The 25,610-nt window shown below is 34.6% G+C and overlaps 1 protein-coding gene across 1 annotated transcript in view; it reads right to left on the reverse strand.

Moving 5' to 3' along the window:
• Positions 1–25,610, reverse strand: part of CNTLN (centlein) — a 192,699-nt gene that overhangs the window by 113,179 nt on the left and 53,910 nt on the right. Inside the window, 5 exon segments of the mRNA XM_058825890.1 lie at positions 7,967–8,047; positions 9,161–9,320; positions 19,097–19,199; positions 19,202–19,229; positions 25,485–25,609. Coding sequence (XP_058681873.1) covers positions 7,967–8,047; positions 9,161–9,320; positions 19,097–19,199; positions 19,202–19,229; positions 25,485–25,609 — 497 coding nt within the window.

Here is a 25,610-nt window from a genome sequence, read left to right on the forward strand (position 1 = left end):
CCTGAGCCTTCAAGCAGGCAGTGATAAATCTTTTGCTTTCCTCAAAGTGCTTCAGTGTTACATAGCAAAAAAAGCCATTATTTATTTTCATCTTGTCCACTACAAGTATCTTTTCCTACAGTATTTGTTAATTGCTTTAAAAATTACATTTTGACACTTTTGTGATAATTTTACATTATTTTTTTAATGAACTGAGTATTTCTAAAAACTGGAAGACAATTCTGTCAAGTTTTTACTCACAGAGGGTGCAAAAATGAGAAATTTTTATCACAAATAAATTAAATTAATAAGTTTTTTAACAGTAAAACCAAAATAATTGTATTGTAAAAAGCACTTTGTTAGGAATATGTTTCAGCAACTGAAATGATCAGAAATTGTAAAATGGAATTTACAAAATCACACTTGTAATGTGATATCTGCCTCTTTTTTTTTTAATGCTGTATTATTACCAAGACAGAAAATTAAGCTCAGACATGGACTTCAAACATTCACATTGCAATAAATAAATCTAGAACTGCCAAAATAAACTAGAGATACCCTGTCAAGCAAAGTTCTTTTGCCATTCATATTTCAGTCACAATCAGTATTTTGAAGACTCTATTATATAAGTCTAACAAATTGAAAGCACTGGAAAATTAATGTTAAAAATAGTAAGTCATACTCTGAAAATACAGCTTGATGGATTTTTGCATGACAATAATTGGTGTGGTTTTGCAACATTTTCTTTATGTACTTTTCATATGGATCTAACGTCTTAGTTTAAAAATTGGTTGGTTTTTTTGTCTAATAATCTTAAAAATTACCTATATGTGCAATCTATGTACTTCCAGTGTTTCAGTGGTGTTTTCTATTCTGACTACTTTTAAAAACTTCATAGTGAGAAATTATGATATTACTGTGAAAGTGCAAGTGAATTCTGTATTAGGTAGAATGCACATACCTCTCAAATGCTACAGTTACAAATAGAAACTTTTAAATGCCTATTAATTACTGTTCTTTGATCGAGTGATACCTCTGGTGATATTGTCCTTGGTGTCTGCACACACAAAGAAAGTAGGAGTCAAGGCAGAAATAACTGCTTCAATTCAGTAAATGTATTTATATATTTTTTATTCACATGGATAATAGTTATGGCATACTAACTGAACAACTAAATGCATACATAGTATGATCTAAATATAAATTTTGTGTAGAGAAGATTGAAATTTTTAATCACACATATTACCAGAATAGCCAGATAAAATTAAGCAAAAGTTTGTTCTCACCAAAACAAGTGCCACATTAACTAGTTTAGGAATACAGTATTTTAAAAAGGCATATTTTACCTTTAATGGAAGAAAACAGAGGTATTTTTGCTAACAAAGCCATCACTAAAAAACTAATTTTTGCCTGACTTAATGTAATGTGAACTGCAAGTTCAAACCCAGGAAAGTCTTGCTAACACGTGCAACACCGATGTAGTACACTCCTAGCTACACAGTACCTGAAGAAGATACATTACTGCTTCAATCGACTGTTCACATGGCCCACAGGCTAAACTTTCAGCAAGGCATTAATCTGAACATGCTCAAGAAATCAGTATTTAATAGCAAAAATAAAATTGCACTTAAACCAACTTCTCTACTTAGGGAGGATTACTTAAAAATTGTAATAGGAAAACTAGTGGGTGCCCACACTGCTTCGGTGCCTTGTTAACCCAGCTCCTATTCCAAATCCATTGTATTCTGATGCTGCAGTCAAGCAACAATTGGACAAGTTAGAAGTTAATAATGCTTGACTTCAAAATTTCACAAATTACCAGAATTCTGGTTATCTAACAGGTCAAGAGAAGGTAATCACTGTTTTTTTCCTCCCTCCAGTTACCCCAGATGGGTAACCAACCCAATAATCATTACCTTTCTGAAATTTATATTGGACAGTAAAGGTGGTGATGGAAATTTGGCTGTAATCAAAACCCAGTCAAAAATGAGCATTATAATTCTCATTATAATGAGCAGTATGATTCTCATTATACATTCTCAAAAGGTATACTCCAGCCTTTTAACCAGAGCAAGACCGCATGTTAACAAAATTTGGGATATTTGTTACAGCAGAATGCAAGAATTACTTTTCATTTTACTTTCTCTTGTCACTTTTATTTAAATAATACAATTCTTTCTCCCTTTCATTTGTTTATACCACTTAGGAGTTAAAGCCTTTGAAAAACAATCACAACTTCTAGACCGGGAAACTACCTATCATTTTGTGAGAAATTTAGAAGCAATGTTCAGCTTTTCACGCTTCCTATCATTTTCTATTCCCATGGGCTCTCAAAAACCACATAGGACAAAGTGAATTACTCCTTCCCATGGAAAAAGGCAGATCAGAGATCATGTCTCTCAGGCAAAATTAATTCAAAGTCCAGACAGATTGATACTTCAAATGAGTCCAAGTCATTAAAAATCTGCATTGAAATTTTTGTGCCTACTGGATCTTGATATATTTATATTTATACTTATATTTACTTATCATCATCTCTAGAAGTGCAAGTTCAAGATTAGCCAATTTCTTATGGAAATAAGTATCTCCCAGGAAAATAAGCAGTTCATTTATCAAAACCATATAATGTCCTTCCAAATGAATGGAACATCAAGACAGTTACTTCCAGCTATAACTATATAAGCTCATTAGCTAGATCATACTGGTATGACAATTTGCTAGTTTTATGACTAGCAGTACTTAAGTGGTTATAATTATAGTATCTGAAAGGTAGCATCCTAGTAAGATGAATGGAGAACATCAAAAATATTATGCTTTTTTCTAGTTGGCAGCCACATCCCCTAAAGTAGCTAATGGGGTTTTTCGGTAGTCAGCATTTGTCAGGACAAGACAAATAGCATGCCTTTTGACTTGCATAAACTTTTCCAACCTTTCCTGCTTTGAAAACAGTACTAACAAAAAATATGTTCAAGTATAAAACTAGCTAAATCTATGTGTAAAAACCATATTTACACCATTAATTTTTTTAAACTATGGTTTATAATACTTTTTCATACAACACACAATTCAAGAGTAATTGATAATATTCAGATTCATTTTTAAGGAATTTAACATCAGAAAATTTAAAAAGGAAAATTAGCTGCCAGATAATCAAAACAGCTTCCAAATTTCCATTTGGCTCCTCATTTTTTTCTTTTCCTGTTTTGTAGATCAAATAAATGCTTAATATTCACACTAGATTATTTTGGGTTTAATGCTACTTTCTGACCCAGTTTTAGAAGAGGTACCTTATTTAATCACATTGCAGTAAGCACATTCCAAAATATTCAGAATTGCACAGCACAATGAAACAGGTCAACCATTAATAAAGTCAGGTGTACAGAAACTGATGTAAAATGGAGATCAGAGGACAAGAGACAGAACATTCTATAGAATATCCAAAGGAAAACCAAAAGTATTGTTTATGATTTATCTCAGAACTCACAAATATATTTCACAGAATAAAATAGTGGAATCTTGACTATATGTATGTAAATGGTAATACTTCACTTGAATGCAAACAGGACATGAGATCTACCCAATAAACTTTTAAATCCCCAAGAAAACTTACAAAAATAAACTTTATAAGATGAAAATAAAATGGAATATATTTAAAATAATTCCTTACAACATATTATGACATTTGGTAGTGGGGGAAAAAAAACCCACCAGCAAGCAACACACAAGTGCTCTGCAAAAATTGTTGACTGACTGTACTTTTAGAATTTCCTCTTAACGCATTATAGATGTCCTTGCTCCGACAGGCAGCTTAGATTGTTACAGGCGAATATACTTAAAAAAAATGAGAAAAGATTAAAGGTATCAAAAAAACAGTACCCTAATAAATTTAGTCTATATGACACAAATGCATTATTCATCAGTCAGAAAGGGTAAGTAATTTAGCTGAATTATACAAAAAATAATGTATTCTATATTTCTCAGCTATCATAACAATTTCTTGTATTGATTTACCCAATTTCATCAAATAACACTTTTTTGGGACATCATTGAAGAGTTAATTGAAACAGAAAACATTATACCATCAAGTAAGCAAAAAAATGCCAAACCAAAACCAGGACTTCCAGAAGCAAAAGATGGAACAGTAATGGCTACTTATATGTAATGGAAAACACTTCACAGCCTGATAATGGTGGAATAAGGAAATACTGACCTATATTGAATATGTGTGATGGCAAAATTATCTCAGGTCAGACCAAGGAAAACTGAGAAATTAAAAAAAAAAAAAAACTAGTAAAACTAAATAATCAACCCATGCTATTTATGGGATGGTATGTTAACCAGAATCATAGTGCAATTGGAAAAAAAAGAAAAAAAAATCTGCAGAGAGAAACAACTGAAACAAAATAACCAACACTAACAAGTCTGCAGGATTTATTTTAAGGTAGGTTTAGATTGCTCCTAAGCACTAAATGCCAGCTAACAGCCCAGGTACATTTTTCAGTTCCATGATCCAAAAGAGATTTAGTTGATACTGTCATGAACTTTTCTATGATATCAACTGAAGTACAAGAGTAGCGTCATTTGGGAGACTTTCTTCGAAAATTTCCAGTGAGGAACGAACACTAAGGTAGAGCCATCTAAAAAATGTAACAGCAACCATATATATGCACTGTGTATAAAACAAGTATTCTCCCACATTAAATGTTTCATTTATTATTAAAATGCTCACACCCTATAAAATATTAAAAAGTATATTACAAAGACCCAACTAAATAGAATCACAGAATCACTAAGGTTGGAAAAGACCTTGAAGATCATCAAGTTCAACCTTTGACTAAAGCCATCATTGCCAACTAAACCATAGCACTAAGTGCCATGTGCAATTGTTTATGAATCCAATCATACAGTAATAGTAAATATATAGCAATGACTTAAATTTTAAAAAGTGTAAATTAAGACACAGTAAAACTATAATGGAAATTATTACAGCACCATTGCAGAAATCCATGTAACAATGCATGCTTTTTATGAGAACTTGAAAGGAATAAGGGCAGAAATCAGCTGGGGAAACTCTAGGGTGAAGGTGAAGAGACAGTCCAGAGTGTCTGTATATAGCACATTCATGATATTTAGTTTTACTTTATTTATATTCACTTTTTTCCCTCCCAAATACTTGAATATTCTGCAAATATCAGTCTATGCCATTACACACAGGAACTACTATGGTCTAAGAATAGCAGTACAGGGTCTCTCAAGCATGAAAATCATTGCCTGTGAGTGCACAATTTAATACTGCCCTAAGAGACTCAGTCTGCTCAGGATTTCTTCAACTTCAATCTATTGGCACATCTGAGGCCAAAAATCTACTTGCTAGAATGTGATCAAGTTTACTGGGCTTTGGCATACAAGAAACAAAGACTACCTTAATTAGCACACTTTCCAACAGTAGAAGAAAGTACCTTGAACTAAAGTGTGTGAATCTGTTAAAGATCTGAGCTCCTCAAAACTTTCCCAAAGTAGACATGAAAATGACAATACACTTATTACTTATATGGGTTTCAGCATATTTGACTGGACATGTAGTTTCTTCCCTGCCTTATCATGTGTTAAAGAACTTAGGCTTTTCATTCTAATTTGAATAGGAACCTGCACTATCATTAGCATTTACAAATCTATATAGGTTTAGAATTTACTTTCAGAATCTAATATTGCTTACATAAACACATTTATTTTTAACTATGCTTAAAGGTTTCTGCAATTACAAAAAATACCGGTCACACAGAACAGCCTTATGGTAAACACAGTGACTTGATGTTCTGATGACAATTTCTTGGATTTGAGAGAAAGCAAACTACTTCTACAAGACACCATGCAAAGGACTAGCAAAGGCAAATGAAGGTACAAAATTAACATCTGAAAATGTATCTGTCACGTTCCTATTTTTATCTACTTGCTGATGCACTTGATTCAAATTTCTGCAATGCCTCACAACTGGAAACTCTTACTGTGCTTCCTAATTGCTAAATCTAAATAGTCTAATTAGACTAACTACTGCACAATGCTTTTCTTCATCCACAGATATGCGTGGTAACACTATTCATTGTATTCTCTATCTGAGAGCTGAGTTCCAGCACATAAATTATCACTTCCTGTTCAATGACAATGGTATTTCCACTCCGTGAAAAAGGCCTTCCACTAAAAGACTTTTAGTTAGTATAATTAACATGGATCCTAAAGGCCACACCAGATCAAGCAAAAGTACTGCATTACAAAAACAAAGGCCTTAAATTGTATATTTCAGAAAACTGTGATAAGCTGGTGAAGGACTTCAGAATCTCTTCTTGTCTTATTATCCCTTGTATTGATTGAAATCTCTCCACCTTGAAATTGTTGGTGAGGACAAATCTATTGACTCTCATTAAATCCAGCATAGGAATGAAGTCCCCAGAGCATTTGGGACCACTAAAGCAGATGCTACACATTTTAGAAAAATATTCTCTATCCTTGAGAATATGAACTACAGCTGCAACATGAAATAGACATCAATTTATTTCCATAAAAGCTCTAATGTAAAGGAGTTATTGTAAAACACAGCATCCTTAAAATTTGTACTTAGAGAAAAAAGATATGTGAAGTCAACCCAACTTGATAAAACAGATTATAGATCTTTACATGCTGCTCACTACAACTAGACTTGAAAATTTCTGGTCCTCAATAAATATATACATAAATCAAAGCAAGTTTATGACCTCAGATTTATCAGAAATCTTTTTTCTTTTCTCAGTCTCCTGTTTCATACTACACATTAACATCAGCACAAAGATCTGTTTTTCTCAATGGTACCCTGTTAACGTGAACTTTGAATATGTGAGCCAACCATACTGCCTGAGCTACAGCACAGAGTGCCTATCTGACCATTAACAGAGAGGTCATTGATCTTGCTGTAAGGGACAATATATCATAGGATGTACACACTGATAGGCTCAATGCCATTTGAAGAAGTAGGAAAATATTCCTTTGTGACTATATTTATGGAATAGCTGACACATCCTTATCTAGCTGTTGCAGACTGCATATTATTAATGCAGAGAAGACAAACAGAACACAGATTTGTCTGCAATAGTTCGTGCCTCTCTCATTCGAGCAAAAAAATAGACATTTATATTATTTCTATAGATGCTGAGTTTTCCAAAAGCCTGCTGTGACTTCAGTAGGACTGCATATCTTGCAATTTGAAAAATCCGTGTTACTTTGAAGCAATTACAATTGGCTATTTTATACAATTCTACTCAGAAATACAGAATAGGACTGCCATAATAAATTAATTCCTTTCCCCTTCCAAAGTTCTCTTAATTCAACTTGCTACAAACATTAGCTCTAGTGCACTGTGACTCCGGGAGCTTCACTTACTCCTTTTTTCACCTTTCTTTTTTTCTGTATTTTTTCAGGTTTGATATTTTATGAAAAGACAACAAATTAGTTCCACAATAGTAATTTTTTAGCAGATATAAGTTGGCTTTTGATGGTTTAAGAAATTTATGAGACCTTACTCCTCCATGTAAAAAAATATTGAATTCAATATCTCCAAACCACCAAATTTTAATCTTTTTTAAGTTGGGAGTACTTGGTAGCTATCAAAAACTAGGGCTTGTCTTCTAAACCACACTATTGTTATAAGGTAGGATAGGCAGAAGCTTTAAGTCCTGCCTGAAGCAATTCCAAATATTCAACCAAGCCAAGATTAGAAGGGACTTGACCCTCTACCTTATCAATATAACCATCAATTTTACGTATTACTTTAGCAACTATTTTTCATAGGGTAGGTATTTCTTTCCCATACTGAAAAAATACTGGCAAAATCTCCACTGTGCAAGGTAAAGTAACTTTTATGAAGAATTTTTTCATAGTCTCATAAAAATTCAGTTTTATTGTCTTTCATAATGTATTGTTGTAGACCTTGTCTGGAAGAATACAGTTTTATACATACCAGTGAAGACACGTCATACTGTCTTTCCTTTTTTTTTTGGAGTGACTCAAAGGATCTATTTAACACCTTTAGAAACATTGACTAGAGAATGGAAAATAAAAAAATGACACTTTTATTCTCTTTTCTTTTCATTCTAGAATTTACTCCATCTTGCCCTGGATAGATAAATTCCCCCTGCCTTGTACATATTCTGAACAGCTTTGATAGAAAGTCTACCTGTAGTTTGACTGAGCTACTACTACAATGCAGAAATTATTTAACATCTAGCATCACTGCAGTCAAATAAACGGTAGAGTTTTCTAGGGTATTTGGGTTTTTTTCCACTCCTTTTTATATGCAGCAGCTCTTTATGCTGGCATTCCACAAAATTTCTAATTATCTTAGCAAACCACATCACATGGTACAGTGTCAAGTAGACAAGAATGTACTGGGCACTACAAGCTATGAAGTGCTAGCCAAATACATCTTTATAAACCCAGTACTGTTTCTAATTTGACTCAGGCCTAGCTTCACAATTCTACTGCAAACTGCACATTCATCTTACATAAGTAAGATGACAAAGGGAAGAAAAATTTTGGGGAAAAAAACCCAGCAATACACAACTTCAGAAAGCAGCTCCAAGATAGTAGAAGGCATGTGAAAGTTGTTTATAAAATTCTTCTTTGACTTCTTCCTTCTTAATCTTTCTAAAAAGGAAGCAAATGTATCTCCTATATTTTTTACAGATTGAAAAACATACATATTTTCATAAACCCAGAAGATGGTCTGAGTAGTGTGTGCTTGACACATCATTAGAGTGAACATTTTCCCTGACATTCACCAAACACATAAAACTGTTATGCAAATGTATATATTGTTCTAACTTTGTGAACTAGTTAACCATTTCAAAAGATATTACAGCAACAATTTTTCTAGGTCATTTTTATAGAGCAGGTTTCTTGGCAATTCAATCCTATTTTTCTTCAGATGCAATGAAATCTTAATTTTTTAAGGCTAATCAATTCAATGTATGCAAGGGGCCATATATGCTGGTAAGCAATTAGGTCAATGAACTTGGATACTCAACTATATTTTGGCAATAATAGAAAGAGATCTAGAATATGCAACATTACAAAGAGCTTTGATTACTCTGTGTTGATATTGTACAGATGGATATTAAAGTGAACCCTATGATCATAAAGCAGAGTAACATACTTTTTGATATGTTGTTTTAGCTGTGTGAGCATATTCTTGGTCTTGCAGTACTTTTTGTGAATCAGCATTGAGAGCCTCTAGCTGCTTTATCAGCTCAGCCTGCTGTGTTGTATCTTCAATGTTTTGTCTGTAAAGATTCTGTAGCTCCTCTAACTCCTTCCTGTGCAAAACAAGCAGTAAAGAGAAATTAAGAAAAAAACCCAATGCCCTCTGTTAAAAAATTGTATGCAAATAATTTTAATTGTAGATAATGAGCTTCCTATATTCATTTATTTTTCTGTCAACTGCTTTACAAATACTGTAAATTACATATTAAATATTTATCATACACTTTTGAGAAATACCTACAAAACAGTTAACTTTCAAAATGGAATGCCTATTTCCCTGTAATGCTTTAACTGCTCTAAAATGAATAATTTTTCACTACTTTATCTTTTTCTAATCAATATTCAGTTAACTCTTTAGCAGTGTCAAAATGTAAAATATGTAGAATACATCAACTGTAAACAGTTTAGGTTTTTTTTTTTGCTTAGAACAATCAGAAGAAGATAAAACTTTTTTCTGAATTTGCAGAGTATATGTGAAGCAAGCTTTTTTTTCTGAAATGCATCAACTCCCTAGACACATGAATATGTTTGCTGATAAATTACTTTTTGTCTGCAGGTATGGCATACTGCAACAACCAGTAAAAAAGTAAGCAAAAACTTTGGTGCATATTATATAACATAATAAAAGCCCTATAAAAACAATAATAGGAATGGTGTTATAATGCAGCCATAGGATAGAACTAGAATAATCAGCTTTCTTGACAATTTTACTGTACTGCTGATAGATTTTTAAAATTAAGATTAAATTAAAGTACAGTAACACTTACAATAAACAATGATTAAAACTTCAAATATTTTCTGTAACATATATTAAAATTTTATTTTTTCATTTCCTTTATTTCATAAGCACATTTCACACTAATATTACACAGAGATACCAAAATATATATTTAGCACTCCAACTAATTTTCTTCCTTACTTCCTCAAAGAATTGTCTACGTAACCTCTAATATATACATAACATTTCTGTGACTTGAATTATCATTAACAGGAGTTATCATTGCATTTTTCTAATGCTTCTGGAGATATCCAGACAAAGATAAGTGTACAAAAGGTAAGCAGCAATACCAACTTCATTGTCATCTTCCAGGGAAAATATAGAACGACAAATAAACAATTTTAAGGGAAGTTCACAAAAATTTTTTTATTAAAACATATGACACTAATTAGTGTTTGTGACTAAATGATTATTCAATATAGATACATCTAAATAATTATGCAATAATTTAAATTACATGTACAATACAACTGACAGTTTTATTTTGTTAAGAAGCACCGTTTTAGAAAGCATGCTAACAGAGCAACAAAGGATAACACTTAAGGACATGCTAACCATGCTTATTAGGACTTAATGTTAAGTCCTGCTGTTCTAAATGAATTGTAAAGTAGTTCCCCAAAGTTAACAAGGGTAGAGATACATTAAAGACTCCTGATGTAAGAAAGTGTAACTGCAGTATGTAATGCATATGTAGTAATTTAATTCCATTCAGAAGAATAGCAGCAGAAATGCAGACACAGTGATATATATACATGTGTGTGTGTATATATGTGTACATATATATTAGTGCTTTCTGACAGCTTTACAACAGGCTTCCAAAAAACCACTACTTTTATTTCCCTGTGTGCATATAGAAGAAAATAACACATCTTTTCACTGCAGACAGTGAAAACACAGATTATATTAATTTTGCACAGGTTCTCCAATCAGATCTTCATTTTATTGCAAGAGAAAAACATGGGATAATGTTGAATCCTCAAGACCAGTCTGCTATATTGCTACTCTTTAATTTGTATGCAAACATCAGTGCAGTTATCTGTGTCTGTCACCCGAGAATGCAGTATTATATGTTCTCTAATGGTCTGCCCACAAAGTGTATTAAGGTCAATGGGAATCTTATTTGTTGACTTTATCAGACTTCCAGTTATATCCTTAAGGGGAGGTGGTGGGAGGGGGAAACTAAGTCTTGCAGCCACACAAGAACCACAGCAGAGTCAGAACACATTAACATGTTTGCTTATGTTAAATTCAAGGCTTTTTAAGTGTAAGAAAACTCAGTCACAGCTCCATTACAATACATATTAAAAATCAAACTTTATTTATTCATACTTCTACTTAACTTGCTTTTGTCTTTAGTGAATGAGGCACTATTTTTGCATAAAATAAATCACTGCAAATCAATGGGGAAGCCTTCTTTAACTTCACTTTTATAGACCAATATGGAAATTATGGTAACCTTACCAGGCACTATTCATTATCAATGTGCAATACAAATAAATGCACATAAATAAGTACCTTTGATAATGGATGAACTAAATCAACAAGGGGAGCTTTAAACTAGGAATGGCAGGGATCAAAGATGTTGATGAAATGACAAGCGAGGGAGTTGTGGCCTGGACTGGCAGGCAAAAGCAGACAGATAAATATGGACAGAAAAGATCTTGTGATTAGCAGCAGAATGTTCAGGGAGAATGTTCATTTTATATACATAAATAACAGAGCACTCATTGTATGAGGGAGGTTCTTAAGAGTCTTCCTGATGACAGGAGAAATGAGTGATGACATCTTCACAAACAACTCAATCTGAAAAAAACCAGTCAAGTTCTGGAGAAATGGGTGTGGGGGCCTTCACAAATATCAAGCCACACAAGTTTGTTGCAGAACCGAGTGCAGGCTGAACTTCAGGGACAAATGTGCAGGCTTAATAGACTTATGAATATTAACTTCTCCAGACAGGCTGGGCTTAAAGCTAATTTAAAGGCCTTGCCATGCATGATGGAGGTAGCGGGGATACATCTTACAGGTGGAATATGTAGTAGGTGATTCAGGAAGGCCAATGGGGAAAGGAGGATGGCAAAATGCAGTCAGGAGTTTAAGAAAAAAGGAGGCCACGTCTTCCAAAAACCTGACAGACACCATAGGGATATGGCCTAGTGGACTATCTACCTTTATTCAAATGAAGTTGATTCTTGCAGGACTCCTCTGTCTCCTTTGCAGAAACTAGTCTTTAACAGCATGATTTTCCATGCAGTGGGATATAAGCACAACCAGGTGCCTATCTGAAGCTGCTGTTCAAATGGACACAGCACATCTCCATGGAAGAAAATGGGAGCAATGAGAGATCTGTCTGCACCTGCTGCACTCAGTGGGATCACACAGACAAGCACATGACTGAAGCATTGGATACAGGTTCTTTAGGAAGGCCTATGTACAAAAAGAAGGTTCTGGGAAACTAGAGCAGTTAACTACATCTAAGTCTGTAGGAAGGCAATGGACCACATAATGGAGAAGATGATCACTGGGAGTCATAAGGGGAAATAATATTTACAGATTCATAGAATATTCTTAGCTGGAAAGGGGCCACAATGATCATCAAGTACAACTTTTAAGTAAATGGCTCATACAGGGACTGAAACCACAGCCTTGATGTTATAAACACCATGCTCTAACCAACTGGTCTGGCAGCCTTCTCTGAGGGAATTACTATCTCAGTGGATAAGGGGTGAGCATAGGATGTTCCTCCTTTTGATTGTAGTAAGACTTTTGACATAGTCTCCCAAAAATACTATAGACAGACTGATAAGGTATATGCTAGATAAGTGGACAGTAAAGTTCCCTTGAACCAGTAGAACTACAGAGTTTGAAGAGTTTTGATCAATGATGCCAAGTCCATTTCAAGGCCAGGCACTAAAGGAGTAGCCTAGGGGCTAACATCAGGGCTACCACTTTTCAACATCATCATTAATGACCCAGACAATGGGAACGAATGTACCATGGCAACTTTGCTAAAGGCACAAAAAAGAGGCATGCTGCAACCGATGTTTGCCTTGCCATTGACAGGGACCTTGACAGACCAGACAAACTGGCTGGACAGGAACCTCATGAAGCTCAACAAAGACAAATTACTGCCCCAAGAGGTAATAATCCTGTGCAAAAGCACAATCTGGGAACAGACATGCTGGAAAGCACCTTGTCAGAAAATGCCCTGGGGATCCTGGTGGACACCTGAGTGGCTATCAGATAGTAATGTGGCCTTGTGCCAAATGCCAATGACATCCTGAGCTATGCAGAGAATAGTGGTGCCAGCAGAGCAAGGGAGGTGATCCTTCCCCTCTAGTCACAAGTTTTAAGACACATCTGTGTCCAGTTCTGGGCTCCCCAATACAAGAGAAACATGGCTGGAGAGAGCCAACGAAGGGCCACAAAGATGATCTAAGTATTGCAGCATCTGCTATATGTACAGAGGCTGGAAAAGCGTGGTCCGCTCAGCTTGCAGAAGGGGTAGTTCAGTGACAACTGAACTACCAACATCTATAAATACCTGATGGCAATCCAGAAAGAAGATGCAGACAGATTCTTGTAGGTGGTGATCAGTGACAGGAAAAGAGACAATGAGCACCAATAAAAAACAGATGAAATTTCAGTGAAATATAGTAAAAATATCCACTAAAAATGACCAGACACTGGAAGAGCCAACTCAGAGAGGTTGCAGAGTCTCCATTCTTGGACATACCCAGTTTGGACACAGTACTGGGCAGCCTGCTGTTACTAGATGGAACAGAGGGCTGGATCTACTGGAGGAGAGTACTACATCATCTCCAGAGGTGTCTGCCAGTTTCAACCTCTCAGTGATTCTCTGTGATCCTCTTACTAATTTGTTTGTCCTGTGCTCAGAGTATTCAAAATCAACCTCAAAATATTTATTAACATGCTTACTCTAAGCAGCAAACAATAAACACTCTACAAGATAGGCACCTTATCTTGTCACTGCAGCAAGATAAGCACGTCAAGTCCTCAGAAAAATTATTATCTTGGGTGAGCAAGTAAGAGAAGAAATAACCAAAAATCACTAATTGAATGTAACCAGTATAACAAGTGGCATTTAACATATAAGAGCTATTACCCACACTATATACAGGCATCTATACATACGTACAGATATATAAAAAGATATACATCTACGTATGAAATACATAAACTATACTTAAGCATGTACATACATAGATACATACAGATATACAAATATAAGCACATGATGATAAAATGTTTCAACATACTATACACTTTAAAGAAATACAATTTTAAGAAAGTCACCATGAGCAACAGTAATTGAAAAACTGTCAGCTAAGACCCAAACTGCAGCACTTAAGTCTACCTTTTTCCATGACCCTAAACCTCCCAAAAACTAACATACTTTGATACACTAAGAGCTTTTAACTTTTTTAAGAACAAAGTCAGCAGGTAGTACTGAGAATTTAAAAAAAAAAAAAAAAAAAAACAACTCTCTGTCTCTAACCTCATACCTTAAGAAGAATACAATGGAAAATTAAGAAATTTGCAGGAAGTGAGCTGCACTCTTCAAGCAAAAAGGAAGAGTGAGCTGTAAAAAACAGTCTGGTCTTTCTCACATCAAAATAGAAGAGCATTACTAAATTATTTTAATACCTGAAGTAAGATTGTTGGTACAGTAACCTTAGTAGACTTTGCTTTCAGCATTGCAAGGCTGATGCTACGTGAAGACACCACAAAGCAGACAGCAGCACGACTTAAACATCTGACACCTTATCCAACCGGTAACAATACTTAAGTCACTAATATTGCTTAGGGTAGAGACATGTCTGGTGCTCACAGACATTTCCTTCTATCCTTAAAACATAAGATTAAATAAAACCTTTCTGTCTTTGTAGGGGCAAGGGGCCTTGTATGCCCCTACCAATGGTTTTACAGTAACCTGTAGCTTCTCAGAGATGTAAATGAAATGAATAGCTATTGCCATTCCACATGCTATATAACCTTGCTACAAACAGAATTAAGAACCTACACATCACTTCAGGTGATGTTCTTAGCTTTGTTTCACCACTGCAATTCTGGTGAATATACTCAGACTTTGAGTTCAGCTGCCCCTGTTACTAAGGGAATACAAGATGGTTTGGGGTAATTCAAGAAATGTTTAGATTCCATTACCTGTAGTCTAAAAATACAGCACAGTGACAGGTCCTATAGATTATGACTTCTCGTGGAAAGGGCATAAATACTACAAAATGATTTTCAGCTCACAGCAAAGAATAACCCAAAAAATCCAATAGCAGCAAAACAAGATTTGAGTAAAAATCTGACTGCCTCATAATTTACAGGACACAAATTAACAGCAACTACATTGGAAGAGGTGGTGGACAGGGTGGGGGCACACAGGGTGAGGGAGTAAAAATAGGAACATTATTAGAGAAAAAAATAGTTGGAAAATCATCAGAGATAGATTTGGACTAGATACAAATAAAAGGAATGAAGTCATGGCCCATATTTCCACTAAAAACACTGGAGAAAGAAATTAAAATTAATTTTAGAATATATTTTACTATATTTGCAAACAGTTTAATGTTTCCTGGATACTTGTGACAGCAAGGCTCAAGCCTCAGTGAGTCAAGCAGACCTCTCTAATTTGATGTTCAGTGCTCCACTGTGTTCTGTGTCAGACCACAGAGCTCTAGACCCTGGTATTTAGTGTAATTTTAAACCAAAAATCACCAAGCTTGAAAACATGAAAATGAAAAGGTTATCATGGACTCTAAAGAGATCCAGAAAATCTGTACTGAATGAAAACATGAAAAATATAACAAGAAAATGCATTTCACATGTAATTCGAAAGTATGAAATTAAACCCAGTGAGGTGAAGAGTACTTTGCAAAAATTAAGCCAAAAAAGAAAGGTAATGGCTTCTTGAAGACATTCACTATACAGAATGTATCCTGTAAATACTGTTTGTTCACTGATCCTAGAAAATGTATCTTCCACACCTCAAAACTGTGTGGCAGACTTTTACTGACACACGGCAGTATTTTCAAGAACACCTTGTTATTCTGTAGAACCAGAGGTGCACTGGAGTATTTCTTCAATGTTTGATCTCTGCTAATTTGCTGAAGATAACAATTCTCTTGATGTCTACAGACACACCTGTCACTAAAGGACACAAAATGATTCACACGACCACTCTCAGTGTCAGAACAAAACCCGTGATTTTATTCTCTGACTCCAGTATTTATAGATTCTCAACAATGACCAGGGATTGGATAATTAAGTTACCATCTTCCCAAGCATGCCAAATGTCCATCAAAAGACGTTTCTTAGAAGGAATGTGATAAACAACTTATGTTTACAGGACTTTAATGAGAAAGTAACTAAAACTATGAAAACATTATCAGAAGGCTTAATTTTCAGGGTGACGCACACCTACTGTTAAACTAAAAAAACCTCTTGCCAACAAACTGACAGATATGCACAGTGCAGGAAGTTGTGAATGCACAAGACACAGAGCGCTAGTCCGCTATGTATATATTGCCTTGGAGACTTCCTTCTCCAATTGAACATACCACCTAGTGTAAAAATTTTGGACAGCATTACCAAGGTGTCAGCAGATGTATTTTTCGAAATCTGCCTATGCTGTATATGAAAGAAAACACCAAATGAAGGAAGCCTTTCCTTTTTTCTTCTTCTTGTTTCTAATGATTTCAATTGTGTTCCTGCTCTGTTTTCACAGAATGAAAGGGTGGGGAATGTAGGAAGGCAGCAAACAGGGGGACAGAGCATGGGGGAGAACAGACACATTTGCAAGACAGATTGTCTTTTTCAGGTCTAAAGTTTGAAACTGATGATGGGAAACTGAAGACACTAGGGAGGATGGGGTATTTTTCACACTATTTGTCAAAGAATTTTCTGCCAGCATCAAATGACAATCAATCATTCAAAGTGATACTTTCATAAGACTAAATTTTAAATGGATTAAAAAAACCCAAACAGTTAACATAAATAGAAAAAATTAAATGTTTTAATCATGAAGTCAACACAGTTGTAAGACTTTGGCCTAGAAAGATGAGTCGATGGAAAGACTTCATTTTCTCCTCAGATTTTTCCTTTAACTGCAGAGTTGTTACTTTAACTAAGTTGTTTTTTTTTTATTTACAAAGATTTGTATAATATTTTTTTTTTCATTAAGAAACAATAGAAATGTAAATTTTCTCTACATACTGACATCTCAGGAAGATAAGAAGTGTCAGTATTCTGTATTACAAAAGTACAAAATATTTGCAACTCTTAGTATGTATTGCTAACTGCTGAAACCATGAATTTTACATAATATAAGCTTATGCCTTCTTTCTTCATAGCAGAAATGTCAACAAGAAATTTGTAGCTGAAGTTCATTGAGATTAGCAGACAGGCATTAGCAGACAATTAATTATCATTATACCAATCAAACATATACATACAGACGTATGAAGTGTAAGTCACATACTAGTGATATCAAAAAATACTATTAATTATTGCAATACCACTAAGAGTCTAGGAAGGAAAATATTAAAGCCCACAAAAAACACCCATATAATTGCTTTACCAAACTGTTTTCCATAAATTTAGAGGACTGGTTATATGGCAAAACATAGAAGAAGATTTCAGCTTAAAATAAATATGGTATTTATCTCTTTATTACCTCATGTTCAGAACTTATGTTCAAAAATGTCCTTATTTTAATGAGTTGTGCCAAATTCTAAGAGGTTGTTTAGCAATTAATAGCAAAGACTACATTTTGAGAAATCTGAAGTTCAAAGATTTGGCCAATTCAGATTGCAATATCCTAAGCTGAAACCAGCAAGCAGTAACTTTGCAAACTTGATTACCTAAATGATTCTAAAATGTCTTCTTTGCTTTCCCTAGTCCTCATACATATATATTTTTCTGAGAATAATTTCAGGAGATAAATTCTATTAGTCTATTGCTGAATGTCACAAATTCCACTGACTGCCTCTTTCAATACAATTTCCCAATAAACTTATGCATGTCTATTGACTTTTTAAAACCCAACTGGTATTATACCTTTTCAACATGAAAATCTTTTTTCTTGTAAAGACATCATCTTTCTTGTAGAGATTTCAACAAATAGACAATTTAGGTCCAGATGCATCAGAAATCATATTTCTTGGTTTTCAGGGTTTGGTTTTTTTTCCAAAAAACCACTTAGATACTGACTCCTTACAGAGAGATTATTTGTGCTTGGAAAGTAAAGAGGAGTATCCTTACCAATGATTCCTACTTTCCAACAGCAGTTCTTTGGGCAAAACCACATTTTAAGGGAACATTGAAGGGAACATTATTTTTCTAATATAGGAATGAAACACTGTATGCTTCTGAAATTAAGAAGTCAAACAAGGACAATCTCCTGACAATCCGCTGAGTTACCAATTATCTTCTGACATTACATTCATTCTGGGGAATTCAGTAGTCCTTTCAATTCATGTAACTCATTCTGTCCTTTAGTTTTTCCAAGACAGAAGTAATGCAGCACTAATCTTACAGATTCGGTGTAAAAAAATAGTGTGCGAGATGTAAGATAAAGCTTAAACCACTGCACTTTAAACATTTAGCACCGTCCTATGTAGACTTCTGCTGACTTGTCAGATTTTACTCTAATTAAAAAGTTAGGCTTAAAGCTTTTTCAAGTTTAGGGTGTTTAGTCTTTCTAATTAATGTTTATGTTACTAATTATAATGTTACTTTTTTACTTTCGGTAGAGATTGGTAGTTCTCTGACACAGTGAAAATTACAGAAGTGTAATTTCCTTAGTCTATCACTACTCAAAAACAGGTAAGATATACCAAGAGTCAAAATGTATCAGAAAGTGTCTACATAAACTGGTAGACTTCCAAAAACCTTACCTCTTGTGAACAGAATGGTAAAACACACTGTTGCACAAAAGTATCTCTAATGCATGATACCATTTTGCAAATAAAACAACAATCTTTTTCAGAGGATTCAGTCTTAAAGATACTATGAAATACCTACTTAGCTCCAAACACATCACAATTATTTTGGAAAAGTTCTTCCTGTTTCACATCTACCTGAGATGGTAAATTACTGCATATACTGTGTAAACTTTTTATTTTTTTCTCATCTCTGCTAAATCAGTTTCCAAATTCTTCAAAGAAAACATTTGAAATGCATTAATGAAGAAGAAATAGTTAAAATCTACTATGCAAGTAATCTATGTATATAGCTATATGGATGTGCCCATACATACATGCATACATTTATTGCAGTCTAAGCAAATGCATATTGTTATATGTGCATGTATGAAAAAAGTTAAATAGCAGAAAAAAAGGTGTACTTCAAATTTTAGGTGACGACCTTTTCTTTACTCTAAGAAGTTTTCCTTAACTCAGTTGCTGGATGTGGAAGGACGATCCTGAATCAAATTGTTGCAAAACAGCACTTCCCTATTTAACTACTAAACTGATTATACCTTGTTTCTTATGTAGACATCCCTAAAAAAAAGGAGCTATGCATTCATTGTTTTAAGCTCTCACAAAAATTTACAGTATTGTGTATATGAAGTAAGAATCATATATACAGATTAATTTTTGAGACTGCTTGTTAAATCTGTTCTTATTTTGCACTGCTAATTAAGTGCAAGGAAGAGTTTCTTCAGGAAAAGAAACCGCACACAAGAAAATTTCTGGAAGTACACACTGAAAACAATGCAAACAAACAAGGTCTGCCTTCTACCGTCAGCTCTACTGTTGAAATTAGTCAGCAAACTGCAAAGGTGTATCCAGGAAACACAGCAGCAAGGCAGCTTACTCAAACAAGACTTCAATCTCCACCTTGCTAGACCTTGCAATAAACCTTGCTAGAGTTCCCTCAGAAGAGCACATCAGTCCTTAGGAAGCTTTGTATGATTATTCTCCCCAGAGTGCTTTGAGGCAAGAATGGAAATATAAATATTACAGCAATATCTAGAACAGAATTTCAGATGGTGGCAACAGCCTTAGACCTCCTTTGGTATTAAGCTACTCACAGATGCAATCACTCATTCTCAGTAAGGCAAATATCACATGATTCATTAATAACTTAAAATAAAATCCTCCTCGTAGAATATAATCCCTAATCTACTGCCAAAAGTATACTGGTTTTCCATTTACATACACACTTAGTTAAAGAAATAAGAAAATGCACATTTTTCCCTTTCAGAAATGATGCCTCATATACTGTGGTTATAAAAACATTTCTATAACTGAAAAGTGAATAAGGAATTTCTAAATAAATTAAATTCCTTAAAATTGCATAAAAATTTCTTATAGGTATTTAGATATATCAGAAGTGTACTAGAATCAAATTCCTTGAAATTGTACAAGAACTATCATGTCCTGTTAGTAATAGTAACATTGGTGTAAGGAAATAGCAAAATCCACATGTGAATGAGGTAGGAAATTAATTTGTTTCCTGACAACTATCAGGCTACATACCTGTTGTAGTCAAATGAGTCACGATTCAATGTCAAAGGCTAGGTAGAAAAATTTAATTTTTCCTTCAATAATGAAAAAATTCAAATTTATAAGAGACAGTTCACTATCAACACATACATTTTTTTAATTGTAATAAGGTATTTATAACTTGCAGACAAATAATTGTAGGGTTTCTCCTCAGTACTTTTTTCCTCTGCAACTAAAGGTATTGAATATGTGAACAAAAATTGTAATAGTTCATATATTCTGTGAATAAATTCTATTTGCCTATTTCTAATACCACACTATAGAGTTGCAGAGGTTTTCCATGGAAGAGATGAAAAAAATCTAACATTACCAATGCTTTAAGTTCCCATCATCCATTGGAGAGTACAGTACTTCAGCTTTTGGTTTCAAGTAAGAAATCAATCAGTTCAACCTTTTTGAACATATTTTGAAAGCTTGAGTTTTTTTGAAGCATTACTGAAAGAGTAAAACATGAAAAAATGGAAAGGAAAAACTTGTTATACAAAATATTGAAATATTATATATTGATGTACAAAAGCTCAGCTGAATACTAACATCTAAAATAGAATCCTAGAATGGTTTGGATTAAGAAGGATCTGAAGGGTCATTTAGCTCCAACCCCCCTTGCTGTGGGCAGGGATATCTCCTTACTAAGTCAGGATACTCAAGGCCTTGTCCAACCTGGTCTTGAACATTGCCAGGGTCAGGGCATCTGCAACCTCCCTGGGTAATCGGTTCCAGTGTCTCCTCATCCTCATAGTAAAGAATTGCTTCCTAATCTCTAACCTAAATTTCTCCTACAATTTGTGTTCACTCCTCCTTGTCCTATCACCACAGTTCCTGACAAAGAGTCCTCCTGTTTCCCTGTGGGCCCTGGTCAGATCCTGGAAGGTTGTTCCATAGGAATTTCTCTTCCTCAGGCTGGACAGCCACAATCTGCTCAGTCTGTCTTTGTAGGGAAGGTGGTCCAGTGCGCTCATGACCCTCCTCCAGACTTGCTCCAGGAGTACCACATCCTTCTCATGTCAGGAGTACCAGAACTATACAGGGCACTCCTGGTGGGGTCTCACAAGGGCCCAGCAGAGGGGGAAAATGACCTCCTTCGGCCTGCTGCCGCACCCCTTTCAATGCAGCTCATGACACGGATCTCTGGGCTGCAGCTGCACATGTTGCTGGCTCATGTTGAGTTTTCATCAACATCATATTTTTGACCACGAAGTAACCTATAATATTTTACACTCAATTTCTGAGCATATGCACTTTTAAGATCATATGGAATGTGTCACATTCCCTTCTTGATACAGTAGTCAAAAAATTTTATGCGTAAACATGCTAGGTAAATTTGGAAAATTTACCTAGCACAAATAACTCCTAATCTGGGTTTTTAAATTACAGTCCATTTCAATGGACAATGTTTAAAATACAGGCTTTTTAAAGCCTATTAAAAAAAAAAAAGTGCTACTTAAAATAGTCAAGGCATCAAATAATTCAGTTATATGAGAGAGAAAAATGCATATTTATAGATGGCACAATACAAGACAGCAAGAAAAGGTGAATTTAAAAGAGCTTCAAACATGAAAAGCATAAAAAAACAAGGCATGAGGAAGCACAGTTATGCCCATTATGGAGTCACTATGAATTAACACCACAGTTTTGTTATTTGTAGCTTCAAACCCTTTGAAAGTCACTTTCAAAGACAGTAGCTTTGTTTTCATGTTTTTTCCTATTATATATTATGACAGAAGTGAGAGTAATTTTTCAAGGTCCCATCTCAATAAAACTCTCATTTTTCAGTGGAACTAAATCCAGGCTCCTCTTGAGAGAGATGGCTGTTTCTTTGAAAGTTCTGACCTTCAGACTTCAGAAACTTCAAAAAGTACTGTGCTAACTAGGAATTAACAAAAATAAACAAATAACTCACCAGTAAGCAATTCCACTATCTTTTACTTCACCTCCACTTAAAATCTGCCAGTCTGACATTTTTTCATCTACATACAAAGCCTTTTGTGACTTGAATTTGGGGAAAAATACATTCATCTTGATACTAAACAATAGCTTAAGTAACCTCCACCTAAAGAACAACCAAATAAGTAATTGATATTTAGATAGGGAGACAAACTGGCTGATAGACAACTTTTCCATTTGTTCACTTTTAGGACATACAGAAACTGATATATAAAATCTGGGAAGCACAAAAGAAGCACAAAAATTTCTCAAGAACTACTTTAGGTAGAAAGCAAAGACTTAATCAACTTCCTGGACACTCTACATCATTTATATGAAGGTAGATACAGAAAAGACAGACAATAAAACACTTGTCAGCTTTTTAGCCATCTTTTCAGGTATCCTCCTGTTAACCTGTCTCACTCTGATTTCAGCTAATACAACAAAACTTTAAAGAAATGTTCTTTAAAAGGACAAACGATCCATAGCAGCTTTTCCTTTCTCTCAATTTGAAGAATTTGAATTTTATACCTGGTTATAGTAGGTTACAATAGCAACCAGCCATTGAAAGTGAAAAGTGGCACTTTTCTTCAATGGAAATGGTTTAAAGACAGGAAAAAAAAAATAAAATGGCTAATAACACTTCAGACTTTGCACAGGTGACTACTTTTCCAAAGAAGCAATCAGTAATTAAGATCTCACATTTCTGCCATCTAATACATATTTTAAAAGCAATGTTGGGCTAGCTTAATTTGATAAGGATTAATTTTATTCTTTCAAACAAAGGAGATTAACATAGATAATATCTGTATACAACAAATCTTTAAGATTCTTAAATACCATTTTTATTACTGAAAAACATGTACAAAAAGATGCTGATTCAACTCCCAAATTAAAGGATGTGAGGCAGCCAACATTCTCAGCACCCCTAGATGCAGTTCATTTCAGGTTGTCCCAATGGATGTGTACTAGTCAAGTTCTCTCAGGTATCTTCCGACACATCCACTCTTACTATTTCACACCGAAGTCTGTCTCTAGGCAGAAATTTTTAGGGACACCTTGAATAAGACTGAGGCAAAAACATTTAGTGCCTCTGCTGTATTTATTAACTTTTGTAATTAATTCACTGTTCCATTTCAGCACCAGGTCCCCATTTCCCTTGTTCAGCCTTTCACTGAACAGTTCAAGAAATTCTGGTTGTATCAGTCATTACTTAAAACTCTCAACTGCAGGTAGGTCACTACCACCCTTCAGTGTCCAGACAATGTTTCTGAACTCCCCCTCTACAGCTTTCCTCATTTCCACTTCCAGAATACTGTTTTTCACCTGCAGCCTACACTGGAGTCCAGTGGTGAATTCTATTTAGTCAAGCTGATCTCCTGAGACATCGACATTTTTCCCAACTGGACCATACCTGACCTTGGAGGAAGCTTTCTTTAAAGACATGGTAGCCCTTCCTGAGCACTTTATTCTTCAAAACTGATTCTCATAGGATTCCACCTACAAGTTTCCCGAACAGCTGAAGACTCTTCTTCTTAACTCCTGGGCTGTACTGCGCTGCTTTCCTTCCATCATTTTCTCAAGGTCTTGGCCTTGACAACTTTATGGTCATTACAGCCAAGACTGCAACTGATTCTTATTTTCTTAACCTGTTCTTCCTAGTTTGTAAACAGCATATACAACTCTATGACATCCCTGGCTGTCTCAGGCAACACTGATCCTGAGAAGTACCCTCTTTCACATTCTAGACACCAACTTGACCTGCTTGTAACACCCCTCTGAAAAACCAACACTAATTCCCATCCGTACAATCGCCCAGCTCTTTCATCCATCAGCATGCCTCATCAGACAGGAAGACAGAGACATAAAAGTTACTTTGATTGTGTTCATTGAAGGGATGGGTAATAGATTTTCAATAACTTTTCCAATATTATAAGCACTAAATTTGGCAGCTTAAAAATTATTTTAGCAGTTTGGAACACATTAGATTTTTTTCTACTAAGAATCAACAAATCATTTCTTGTCCTGGGAACTCTATAGTCCTTTAATCATAACCAGTCTGAAGAAGTTAATTTGGAGGAACTTTACTTCAAATGTTAAAAATCTGAATTAAGCTCTTTCAACAGAGTTTCCATTACCAGAACAATCCAAAGCATCACCAAAATTGCTAGTGCAAGAAAAAAAGGGCGTTTCTGAGTGAGGTGTTAATTCCATAGTTATTGCAATGAATGTATTTCAATAATAAAAGAATACAGCATTGAAATTATACAATCACCACGTAAAAAAAAATAATCCCATACCTAGATGTGTATATAAGCAGCTGTTGAACTAAGATAAGCCATGTTTGTGGCTCATTTATTAGAAAAAATTTAAAAACACTAGCCAATTTCCACCAGGAAAAAAGAAAAAGTATCATTTAAATAAAAACTACTCTGTAGTGTGTATTCAGTTATTTCCTTTCTTTGCTTTATCATAAACTATGAAAATAACTTTTTAATATAGTGTAAGCAATAACAAGGCACCTCACAGAACAGAGACCTTTGGAGGCTAGGACGCAATTTATTTGGAACTACATGTTCTTCCAAAACAACAAAGATTAAGTCTACTGCAACAAGACTATAAGTAAGTAAATTACAAATCAAGAAAAAAATTGTAATACTTTTAAGTTTTTATTATTTCACACTCATATATATATATATATATATATATATATATATATATATATATGTTATCTCAAAGTACAGCATCTTTTATTTTTTAATGATTACATTTTAAGATGACTATTTGAAGTCAGATTCCTGCTTTGCAGCATCAATTTTTAAAAAGCTGTGGGTCTTAAGTGATAGAATGTAAATGAATGCAAGTCCCCACTGGTAGATTTGAATATATAACTTGCTACGTAAAGAAAATAACTTGTAGTGAAATGTCTGGAGAAGTTAATTCTCAAAAAACATCCAGGAATCCATTCCACTTCATACCTCTATTCTGGCATCATTGCCAGATTTTTCTTTTTACCATTGTGCCTCCTGCTTCCTCAGTTTCTCCAGGCCACTTAGCAGGTCAGCACAGCATATATTTAATCCCTTATTTTCCTCCTCCAGGAT

Source organism: Poecile atricapillus, chromosome Z (assembly GCF_030490865.1).
Source record: "Poecile atricapillus isolate bPoeAtr1 chromosome Z, bPoeAtr1.hap1, whole genome shotgun sequence".
NCBI classification, from domain to species: Eukaryota; Metazoa; Chordata; class Aves; order Passeriformes; family Paridae; genus Poecile; species Poecile atricapillus.